This window comes from Scleropages formosus, chromosome 2 (genome assembly GCF_900964775.1).
Source record: "Scleropages formosus chromosome 2, fSclFor1.1, whole genome shotgun sequence".
NCBI lineage: Eukaryota > Metazoa > Chordata > Actinopteri > Osteoglossiformes > Osteoglossidae > Scleropages > Scleropages formosus.
The window spans coordinates 26,279,558-26,291,775 of record NC_041807.1 but is presented as its reverse complement, the minus strand read 5'-3'; the positions used below and the strand labels follow the sequence as shown (position 1 = coordinate 26,291,775).

Genomic DNA, 12,218 nt, shown 5'->3' with positions numbered 1-12,218 from the left:
TCTTAGAATATTGGAGAGGAAAGGATATTGGATATATTTTAACATATTATGTTTCTACACAGTCCCAAGTTGAAGGTTTAACGGATGTGTAGAGGGTTTAGCTTTTTTGGTAACTGGCCTTTAGCCGAAAATACTTGATTTATACCATTTGCATGATGTCTAGGAAGGACACCATTGACACCATTGTTAAAGTGTAAAAAACTAATTAATGGGGATTCAGAGGAACGTTTTTGTTCTGAGGCGAAAAGCGGACGACATGCAGACAACAAAAAGCGGACAACAAAGAATGATGATTCATTTATAAAGCAACTGCTACAGCTGAGGTCGTAGGTTGCAGTCAGGGAATGGGAGTATGGCGAGTGTGCAGCGCGGGCTACGGAGTGTGTGAAGTGCGGGGACTGTGGATCGTTCTGGAAATCCGTCCGTATTTATCTGGAAGTGCTGTCGCGCGAGGTCCGCGAAGCGCGGTGCGCGTGGTGCTGAAGGAAAGCTCCTCCCTGCCGTCTCGCGCTCCCAATAAAAGGCGGCAAAACGCTGCGGAACGCGGCTAACTTACCTCGAGCCGACGGTCTGCTGCTTCTAGTTTTACCGCCGCCCTTTTTTTGTGGTTGTAAGACAGCGAAGATTAAGATTTTCCTGCAGTGTATTTGATACCTTAAAAACGTCCGACTGGCCTTTAAACTAGGCGACTGAGTGAATAATATTTGAAAGTGGTTTGGTGAAACTTTTATTTGGAGTGTGCTCTCCAGTTCTCCGCGTGACGTCAAATTATGGGACAAAATTCATATTTGGGGAAAAGCGAGATTCACATGATTTCTGAAGTTCTACCTGTCAGTCGAATATGTCTTTCATGCAAATGCTGGTCATGTTAAATACAGCTTCAAAAACCTGACTCTGCAACCTTCACTGTTTTCTGCTTGAGGGGAAACACCTTCAACCTCGTAGTCAAAAGCAGGAGAAAATGTTAATGACGAGGTCTTTCAACTTCAGCGTTAGCAACCTCACTCAGGAGACGGAAGACGAGAGCGAGCAGCCGCGCGACGAGCGCCTGGCCAAGGTGGAGATCGCGCTGCTGAGCGTCATCTTCGTGAGCGCGGCCGTCCTCAACACGGCGCTGCTGCTGCTGCTCTGGCGGCGACGCAAGCAGGTGTCCCGGATGCGCGCGTTCGTCTTCCACCTCTGCCTCGCAGATCTCGTCGTCACGTTCTTTCAAGTTTGCCCGCAGCTCATGTGGGACATAACGGACAGATTCCTGGGTCCAGACGTCGTGTGTCGGCTCATAAAGTACCTGCAAGTCGTCGGCATGTTTGCATCCACCTACATGATTGTGGTGATGACCGTTGACCGCTATCAGGCAATATGCAACCCCATGGTCACTTTCCAAAGGCGACGCGCGCGCTGGAACGTCCCGATCTGTGTTGCGTGGGCCGTGTCTCTCATCGGCAGCGTCCCGCAGATCTTCATCTTCTCCCGCGTCCAAGTGGCTCCCGGCGTCTTCGACTGCTGGGCTGACTTCGTGGAACCCTGGGGACTGAAAACGTACGTAACCTGGACCACTTTAGTCATTTTCGTCCTGCCGATTTTGACAGTCCTGGTTTGTCAAGTGCGCATCTGCCGGGCACTGCGGATAAACTTGTATTTGAAGACGCGTGACCAGGAGAGCTTCGAGTCGAGCGCTCAGTCCTTACCCTCCAGAGCCAGCAGCGTGACCGGGGTCTCCAGAGCCAGGATCAAAACGGTGAAGATGACTGTTGTGATTGTGGTGGCCTACATCATCTGCTGGGCGCCCTTCTTCACCGTGCAGCTGTGGTCCGTGTGGGACCTGAACGCGCCGAAGGAAAGTAAGAACAGCCGGCTCTTCCGACTATTGTTGAGGGACAGTTTATTATAGTCACGCTATAATTAAGCCTACGTATTATCTTTCAGTCTGTGTGTTAACTGTACACCACAACTGAGCGTGTATCAAAGAGTGTCGGTGTGTGCTGTATACGTTACATATATACAGAGCTGCTTGAAAGTATGTGAACCCAGTTGGGATGCCCATTAATCTTGTATAAAACATTAAAATAAACTTTTAAAGCGAATAACTGATGATGATTGACACACCTGGAGTCATAGAACAGGATTTTATTATGCCTTTACATTCTCTGATGAATAAATTGTACAGAAAATTCAGTTGCAGTATTTAGATGTTGCTTTCACTGTAAAACTCGTTATTAATACCGCAAAAGACAATACATTATAAACAACTTTTGAGTAAAATCTGCAGAAAAATGCAGTTAAATGACAGCCTTATAATGAGGGTTTTACAGTTTAACAATGCTGATTGTTCGGTATTTTGCAGTAAAATCAAATGAGATTCAATCAATAAACTATAGCAGCATGTAAATCTTACCGAAAGAATTAGTTCAATATCAGCGTGGTCATGCTAATTCAGCATAAAAGGGCTGTTGGATTTACTGGTTTAAAATGTAATTTTTTTTTTGTAAATTACAACAGTTCTAAACTGTAAAATTTACAGGTTCAGTAAAGTTGTGTACATTTTGAATGTATTTTTACAGAATTATTCTGGCAACCACAGCTGCCAGATTTTTTCTGTAAAAACAGGATTTTTTTTACAGTGTGATTCTACTTATACTTGGTGTAACCAGTGGAACTTGGGGTTCATTTATTTTTGCTCCTGAACTACTTCTGTGTTTCTACCACACACATGATTTCCTCTAAAGCAACATATGGAATTGGTCATTACACATCTATTATGTCACATGAGAAAGACTGATTCTCATTAAATAATTGTTTCATGGTAAAACGGGATGCAAGGGCTCACATACTTCCAAACAGCACTGTACGTACACTACATGATAAAACTCCTTAATGCATTCCTTACACACCGTATATAACCCGAGTCCAGAGCAATGGCTGCGGCTGCTGTCTTGCAATCTGGAGGTTCTGGGGTCGAATTCCTATACTCCTGTAGTACCTTTGATCAGTGTACCTTAACATATCGCATGCAAGTGTTCTGCGCTATAAATGGGTTAAAACGATTACCTAACATTGTAAGTTGCACAGACATAAATGAATTTTGATGAAAACAGCTTTATGGATCACCTTTGCATGAATCATTTTTAAAGCACCGGTATGAATGCTTCCTTTGCCTGCAGCTGCGACCTTCACCATCCTCATGCTGCTGGCCAGTCTGAACAGCTGCGCGAACCCCTGCATCTACCTGCTGTTCAGCGGACAGCTGCCCCGCAGGCTGGGGGTGGGGCTCTGCCAGTGGCGGGACCACGGCAAAGGCTCCCTGCGCGATGAGGGTACGCTGGTGAGCTCCCTCTACCTGAGCTTCAGGAGCCCATCGGACTCCAGGTGAACCTGTCGGACATCTCGATCCCACATCTGACCTCTGCGTTTTCAAGAGATCACTGAAGCGCAGCAGACCATTATTCCTCTTCGTATCAACAGCACATTGAACAAAGATTACTAATACTAAGGACTTTAATCACCACCAAATGTAAGCACCTTTTATACCTTGCATTGGTATAGTGACTTTACATATATTGTGTATGTACAATATTTGTGAATGTATATACATTGTATATAGTATACTGTTATGTATAAATATCATTCATGCTATTTGTGGTATTTCATCTCAAATATATATGTAATACAGTACATTGTATAAATATATAAATGTATAGAGACAAGATATAAAGTGTATACACAAGTCTATACACAGTCTATATTATACAGTATATACTATTTGTTTTATTTCAGCTATGTGTTTCCTATAAACACAGTGACTTCTGTTTGCCTGACTTTGATGGATAGTTAAACTCCACGTTAGTTTTAATATTAATCAGTTGTTCTCTTAAATGTACTGTTTAGGACCTGGCAGGAGAATTACAAAAAACTGGAAAAATCAGTCATCACAGTTGTGGGTTGTCACTGACAGGGAAGGGAGGCAGGAGGTGTAGGTGGTTTGGACCCAAGCGCAGGTGAGGTCATCCCAGATCCAACAAACCCAACAAACCCACAGACAAAATTGGTGGTCAGGGACAGGCGTTGGTTGATCGGGGTGCAAACGTCGTTTCGGGGGCAAAACAGTTCTCCGAACAAGGGGAAGCAAGCAGAGGTCGAAAGCCAGGTAAACACAGGAACGAGGAGCAGGGTGCAAGGGATGAAATGCTGAATTTGCAACCCAAGGCGTTGGAAGATTCTGCAACCTTGTGCCAGGATGGCGCTCCCTCTATCCCTGGTCTTGTTGATTGTCACTTGTTGTTGATGCAGCTGCTTGGCTTGTGGGTGTGACATGGCTTCTGCATGAGAAAGCTAAAAAAAGATCACACAACTGTTTATCAGAGTTTAAAAGTGTGATATGTGAAAACGTAAATATTGTAGGTTTGCATCTACAGTATTACTACTTAAAAGGAAACGTACGTTGAAAATTCCTTTATTTCGTGACTCAATCTCTTTTATCTTTGTTTTTGTTATGTTTTTTTCTTTCAGAATTTCACTTGCAGTCATGAAGTGTTGTAAATGAACACAATTTAAACATCATCTTCCTGTTCCTCGATGTGCTTCTCCTTAGTGTTAAATTTTCATAACAATTAAAATGTTGTAAAAGATATTTCTGTTTGTGCCCCCTGTGAAATAAAACTGCAGTAAAAGTAAAAAAAAATCAAGATTACATCTATATGTACTTTATCAAAGGTGAGGTGAAAACAAATTCAGTTTTAACGCTATTTTTCGTTTCAGTTCAGCTTAGTTTGCAACAGCATCTGAGTGACGGCAGAAAAAAGCCATGCAGTTACTATTTTATTGTATAAATGAACGCACAACTGAAGTGTAAACATCCCTAGTTTTCCTCATACAGCCGTGTTTTTAAAGCTTCAAAGATTTACAGACACGACAATCAGAGTCTCCGAATAGCTAAGAATGCTGACTAGGACAATGAATTTGTACTACATCCCCTCTAGAGTAACTGTTTCTGCCAGACTGATCTGTGAGAAAAATCGTCAGTAACATCTGCTCTGATATGTGAAGAGGGAGCTGAGCTGGTCTCAAGGTAGGTGTACATACACACATCTGCTAGAGGTTTTTTGGGGACCAGCTTTTAACGTGAAACTGAATGAAAATCTTTTTTATCCCCACTTCTGTGATGACACTGTGTTACAAAGCTTGAAGAGCTTCTCACATCTTGGGCACAGAGACTACATCTCCTCCTCCAGATTCATTCGACTTCATATGTAAGAAACATGTTGTTCAGGTAGGAATTGAATCTGATATCTGCAGTTGTGACCTTGTGCTTCAGCGCGCTACAGCATATCAATTATTCATTCTCTGATTGCAGTTTCTTGTTCCTGTGTGTGGGAAACCTGGGTGGTAACCTTGAGCACAATACATTGAAAAACACCTTTCTAGGCAATGTTTATCCAGGTGAGTGTGTGTGTGAATGAGGGGCTTACAGAAATTGGATTAAGCATCTTCAGGATGCATTAAGGAGTTGTATCGTACATTCTCACAGTTATAGCATTTCATAGCAACAGCAGTGGATGACTAAGTTGCCATCCCATGTTTAACATGTTCACAGATATTATATTTCAGAATCATGTGCGCATACCTGGCACACATGTCACAATCTGTTACACAAGCCCATACCCGTACTGTAACAACCTGTGTTACCGGGGAGTGTCATGTTTGAGCAGGAAAATAGGTTTATCGTAAACAGATGAGAATTGTGGGTGAAACGTCAATTAGTTGTCCAGCCGTTGTGAGAGGGATTATGAGTGTCTGTTGGCCAGTGTGGAAGGAGAAAAAACAAACTCGAGAAGAGCTAAGGAATCTGGGTAGGTTGGCTTCAGATCATGCAGGTCTTTAAGGAAAGTGGGTCCCACTGAGCGCTGTATTTCTGTTGGTTGGTGCCGATACCTCTCGCTGTGTGCTGCTCTTCCAATAAAGGTTCATAATGAACTGTGTCCGTGCGTCGCCTTTGCCCCATCGGAACCCAGAGTGCAGCTGCTACAGTACTGAGAAGTATGGTCTGACTTACAAAGGTCTGTTTCTGGGCAATCCACCAAGTACATTAAAAAGAATGAAAGGTTCTTAAACAAAGATATATAGATACAAAATTGTAATTATAGAGTCTGAGCTACCCTTAAACTGAGACAGTAGACAATTACTGTTGAAATAAGAAATTAGCTGCAATCTTTTTAAAAACAGAAAGCAATCACTTGAAGTTGTTCATTACTTTCATGAAAGGGTCTTAATAATCTTTGGAATAAAAGAAGAAAATTAAAAAAAAAAACACATTTAACAAACATGCCGTGTTTACTGACATTGTAGATTATATTTGTCTTTGTACAGAGGAAAAACACTAAATGCAAGAACAATAAAACCTTATGTATGATGTTTCCAAAGCGGAAAGAGAGCCCAAATAAATGTGGATCTATGTGGTCAATAAATACAGGGAAGAAAATAATTAACACATTTTTTATAATAAAGTGTTGTACAAAAGGGGGTGCGGTGGCGCAGTGGCGCAGTGGGTTGGACTGCAGTCCTGCTCTCCAGTGGGTCTGGGGTTAGAGTCCAGCTTGGGGTGCCTTGCGACGGACTGGAGTCCCGTCCTGGGTGTGCCCCCTCCCCCTCCGGCCTTACGCCCTGTGTTGCCGGGTGGGCTCCGGTTCCCCGTGACCCCGTATGGGACAAGCGGTTCTGAAAATGTGTGTGTGTGTGTGTGTGTGTGTTGTACAAACCCCTAATTATAATTAGTACCCGACTGTTAGCACCCAGCGCGACCATTGTCCCTGAGCAGGTGAGCATGTTGTGCGCCACCAAGTGGCAGAAAGTGGTAAAGCACAATAGGCCGAAAAAGAAAAAGGTTTTAGACATGCAATTTAATACTTTTTTCCAGACTTTTGCTCTTCTGCACTTATTTTTTGTCCTGTTTTTTTTTTTAAGATTTCCACTTAGGGCATTTGTGTATACATTACTTGGTAGGATGTTGTAAACAGTTTATTTATTATTGTGTTAAAGTAGTGAAACATTAAGATTTTTTTTTTTCTGAACTGCTTGTCCCATACGGGGTCACAGGGAACCGGAGCCTACCCGGCAACACAGGGCGTAAGGCCGGAGGGGGAGGGGACACACCCAGGACGGGACGCCAGTCCGTCGCAAGGCACCCCAAGCAGGACTTGAACCCCAGATCCACCGGAGAGCAGGACTGTGGTCCGACCCATTGCACCACCACACCCCTCAACGTTAAGATTTATGGAGGATAATAAGTAATAACATTGCTCATAATGTGGAAGCGAATACTGCTTCCATACTGCAGTGTCTTTATTATAGCACACCTAGCCAATAAAATCAGTGATATTTTACAGAGTTCAGGCAGAGTTTACACAATTTGGCCTGCCTGATGTACAATCTGATCACAAATTAGTTAGAAGCCCCCCCAGCATATAATCTGAGGGTGGATTTTAACAAGAAACTAATTTAATGTCAGTGAGCACAAGAAGAGAGCTTGTGCTAAGGGGTGAAGAAGGATCAGCTACATGATGAATAGAATATTAGTAAGCTACCACAGCTTTGGTGCTCAGTCAGTAGAAACATCCCGGACCCAGCGCAGCGCTGGTTTATTAGCTGCGTATGACAAATCACCAGCAGCAGGAGGCACAAATCCCATTTAATTCCAACTGTACCATTCATCTCTGCCTGAGTGTAACTGGCACCAGCTTACAATTATGTCAGCAAGCTCCCAACAGGCACTTAGCCATCCTTAGTCATCTTTAGTAGCTTCATCTGCCAGTCTGTACTTTGGAAAGTCTCGGCAGTAAGAGATAAGGAATGACAAATGCATACAGCCTGAAATATTTACATTTACATTTATTCATGTAGCAGAATATCTTCTCCAGAAACGTAACCGGAAAAAAATGTTCATGGAAGTAATAACGGTTTCACTAAGGTCTGAGGACAAACCCAGGTTTTTGTGCCACCCAAGAACTGAACACTGATTTACTACAGAATTACTGATTTACTGTGTATCTACTTTATGAAACTGTGTTTTGAACCTATTAGTGATACAAAGAAAGAAGGAAACCCGACTGATTATTTTTAGGACCGGAGCTAAATAATCTTGATGCAGGTGTTTTCTGAAAGAAATGAAACTGCAATTAATCATATGTCTTAAAGGATCATAAAATGTTTACAAAATGTTTATTGTTTTGTGTTTTTTCTGACACATATGATGCATGCAGTGAATGAAAACTAGACATGCATTTACACAATCACACAATGCGCTGTATAAAATAACCAGGCATTTAATTCAATACAATATTATGGAGCACAACTGATAATTTTTGAAGTATTTTAAATTAGCTATGTATAGCTGACTGAAGGGGGCATGGTGGTGCAGCGGGTTTGGCCAGGTCCTGCTCTCTGGCAGGTCTATAGGGTTTGAGTCCTGCTTGGGGTGCCTTGTGATGGCCTGGCGTCCTGTGCTAGGTGTGTCCCCTTCCTCTCCAGCCTTGCACCCTGTGATGCCAGGTTAGGCTCCAGTTTGCCATGACCCTGCTTGGGAGAAGTGGTTTCAGACTCTGTGTGTGTGTGTGTGTGTATTTATTAGAATATGGCTTTTTTTTTCAAATTTGTTAGCGGTGAAAGGGTTAAAAAGACTAAACATGGTATTACAATGACATTTCAAAGGCACAAAATCCACTGAGACAGGAAGTGTGTAATATTCCTGTAATCTATACTGTATTATGAAATATGAAACATGAATCAATAATGGTGCACAGGTCTCTGAAGCTGCCCACTAATTACTGGAGATGTTCTGAAAATGTACTTTTAACACAACAAAGGTAAATGAGATGCTGGATTCAGGACTGCCTGAGGGTTAATTAAGGAGCGATATCACAGGACCCTTTTGGTGTTGTGTAGGTATGTGGGAGTACTGGGAGGAGAGTGATCAGAGAGACAGGCTGAGACTGAGGTGTGCTAGACTGACAGCTGAAAGTCAGGAAATGACGTTGGAGTTTGAGGAAACAAGCTGTTCACATTTGACAGATTTGAGCTCAGGTGTGAAGAAGGATGTCAGACAGATGTTGAAGAACTATGCGGCACTGATCTATGTCCAGCACCTTGAAAATGAGTTCATTACCACATCGACGATGACTTCGGACAAATACCGAAAGAGCCACTGATCATGCAGACATGAATTTAAACAAACCGAAAACTTCAGTACTGAGTGTGTAGGTGTCAAAAGAGTGTACACCTGGTAAATAATGTGCTTTGTGTGGTGACTTGTGTTTATGTTCACAGTACATTTTACTTTGAAGCTTAGCTGACATTTTCCAGTAAGTGTTGGAACTTGCAGTATATTATCCTTTAAGACAACTGGGTTGTTTTTTGGAGTAATTCGGGGCACACTCATTGTTCAACACTATAGAAGTGGTAGGATTTAAACTATAGACCTTCTATAACTGCATTATACCTCCAAATCCATAACCACTACACCACCTGTTATGCTGTGTGAATTTGCCTTGACATTCAGAAATCAGGATCCATGAATTTGTAGCATGAGATGAAAAGCTTAATAAAAAAACCAGGCTATGAAAAATATGCTCATGACATGCCTCCTTATAAGAAAAGAAAGAATGAAGGCAAAGTCTCGCGACCTTTGGGATACTTAAATTCTTGAACATCATGAAAATTGTATTGGCTGGCACATTCAGAGGAGGCTGGACCAGCATTTGCACTATAGTGTTGCTGGTTTTCCCATTTGAGCGGCAGGCGATGGTGTGAAGGGGCAAATGGTGTATTTACAGCAAGAAGGCTGCCAGTGTTCAACGTATAGCTGCTCCACAGAAAGGTCCGGTAAGAAAATAACATCAGATTAAGAGTCATAGTCATGAAAACAAGCTGCACCTTCCTTTTCTTCTTTAAGGCACAAAGCTTTTTGAAAACATGATTACTATGAAGCACAAACAAGCCTTCCAGGAAGTGAATAGTTTGTGTGCATGCCATGTGAAAGGGAGACGTGTATATAAATAACAGAGACATTTGTTTTGAGGTAGGCGCTACGAATCCAAAATTGATTGGAAAGTCGTTCAAGATAAAGGATTCTTTTATTAAGCGGATTAATGAAGCATACGTTGCAGTGGAATGTGGCCGAGCCGTTTAATTTCCCAGACAGGGTAATTATGCTGATGCCCAGAAATGGCATGGTAGCTTGAAGAAGCCAAAACCGAATGTGCAGTGTGACAACGTCTTCCAGAGCACTGAAGAGGCACAGGAGAACGGTAAGATTTTCTGTTGGCCAATTTATATGTAAATGCAGTGAATCATCATAGTGACAATATTTCTGTTACCATGGCCTTTGTACCTGCTCAGGCGCCTTCCAGATTTACCAGTGTGTCTCTTATTTTCCTTAAAATATCAACACACTCTAGAGTCAAGGGTTCGCTGAGCCCCATAGACTGTAGACAGCTGATAAGTGGGATGTGTGTATATATAGATGCAGGCTGTTGATTTCAAGAGCACGGCACGAAAACACCATTTATGACAAGGCTGTGGAAGTTTGAGTCCATATGCTGGTGAGTCACCTTTCCCCATGAGGACTAACTGATCAAGCAGCATCCAGGTACCTTTCGCGGTTTCTATAAAAGAGCTGCCACCTGAAATGAGAAGATTGGCTGTAGTACACTTGAACAAGGTACTTACCCTACATTGCTCAAGTAAAAATATCCCGTTGTTCAAATGGGTAAGTGACTGTAGGTTGATTAAGATTATTGCAAGATGCTTTGGAGAAAAGGCTTTTGTCAGCTAAATGAATAAATGTAAATCTAGAAGGGAACTAGTCAACAATACTTGGAAAATTCTGATGTTAAGAATACTGCGACAAATAAGGAAGAGTACAGCATATACTGGTTTCTGGAGAATGACATGATATGAAGCCCTGGAACATTTTTTGAGTGCTGGAATACAAGATGCCACAGGCAGAAGTCTGGAGAGCGCAGCCCTGGTGTATTAAGCTCTTGATCCAGGCAGGTTACAATGTCCTGCCTTGTCTGTCCAGCATGTAAAGTTGAGGAAAAGTTGATTCTCCATCATGCCCATTATATTGAAAAAGAGCATCATTGGAGCACTTCCTCAGCAGCTGCCTCAGAGAACCAAGTGAGCATCACTGTCACTGGTGTCACAAGCAGGTGCTCAAAGTTGCAGCAGAGTCTATCAGTGTGGTAAGTCAGGTTTTAGTATTTGTCTGGGAAGGTGAAAGAGCAGAATCAGCTTCCAATGCCAGCTCACGGCTCCTGGTGAGGGCACAAGACTGGCAACTGATGGTTGACTTAGGAAGGTATCTTATGCCTGCAGCCACTATCGCACAGACAAATTTGAAGTCAGACATCATGCTGCTGTTGGAAACCTCTCAGCAAGTTACCTTGTTGGCGCTTACAGTTCCCCGGGAAGAGCAGATGGAAGAGGCTAAGGAAAGATTGTGAGGAACAAGGAGCTGATGAAGCAGTGCTGCTCAGATGACTCAAGGTAAGGTGAGTGCCCATCAAAGTAGGATGCAGTGGGCTTTAACGGCGGCGTCATTGTTTAGGACCTATAGCGTGTTGGGTATCACTGGCAGTCAGAGGAGGAAACCCATGAGAATTGTTACTCAGGTTGCAGAAAGTCATCTAGATGACTGTAGAAGAGGAGAAGTGAGCCGGGGGTCCAATGTAGCGTTACCTGGACACAGTATGGGGCCTAATCAAGCTAAAATAATGCTGACAGACCCAAAGCACCCAGTGACTCAAGGATAGAGCGCTGATCATGTCTCCAGGTGCATTACAAGATGTTTGTAGTACATGAAGAACTTTCCATATTTGTCAGTGGATCATCATCAGATGGGTGATGAGGAACATTCATTGTAGTTACCTGCAAATGGTTCTCAGATTAAAGTTGTAAATATGTGTATGCAAAAGTGTGTTTTTCCAAATCCTTTAAAAAAAGTCTTACAATTTGCCTATAGAATCAACTAAAGATATTTCCATTTTTAAAACAATATCTTCACCAAAATCAAAGGACTGAGATTCAGATGATGGAGCGTAAAGATTTCCTTGATGTTTCAATGATCTGACGATCTTGATGGTTCTGTTTGGTCTCCGGGAAAACAGGGCATAATAAGCACAATAAAGGATAAAGCAAAATGTCCATTTTGAAAATGAGATTCTAGT

The 12,218-nt window shown here is 42.5% G+C and overlaps 1 protein-coding gene across 2 annotated transcripts; it reads left to right on the top strand.

Moving 5' to 3' along the window:
* The first annotated feature begins 562 nt into the window (after positions 1-562).
* Positions 563-4,638, top strand: avpr2b.1 (arginine vasopressin receptor 2b, tandem duplicate, 1). Of its 2 annotated transcripts, XM_018756549.2 has the most exons (4): positions 563-1,841; positions 3,162-3,511; positions 3,886-3,995; positions 4,507-4,638. In XM_018756549.2, exons 1-2 carry the CDS (start codon positions 962-964, stop codon positions 3,368-3,370), a joined length of 1,089 nt encoding a protein of 362 aa, XP_018612065.2. In that variant the 5' UTR covers positions 563-961; the 3' UTR covers positions 3,371-3,511; positions 3,886-3,995; positions 4,507-4,638. The 2 variants fall into 2 exon arrangements, with proteins under 2 accessions (XP_018612065.2, XP_018612064.2); XM_018756548.2 differs by lacking the exon at positions 4,507-4,638 and having other exon boundaries at positions 3,886-4,459.
* The last annotated feature ends 7,580 nt before the right edge of the window (positions 4,639-12,218 follow it).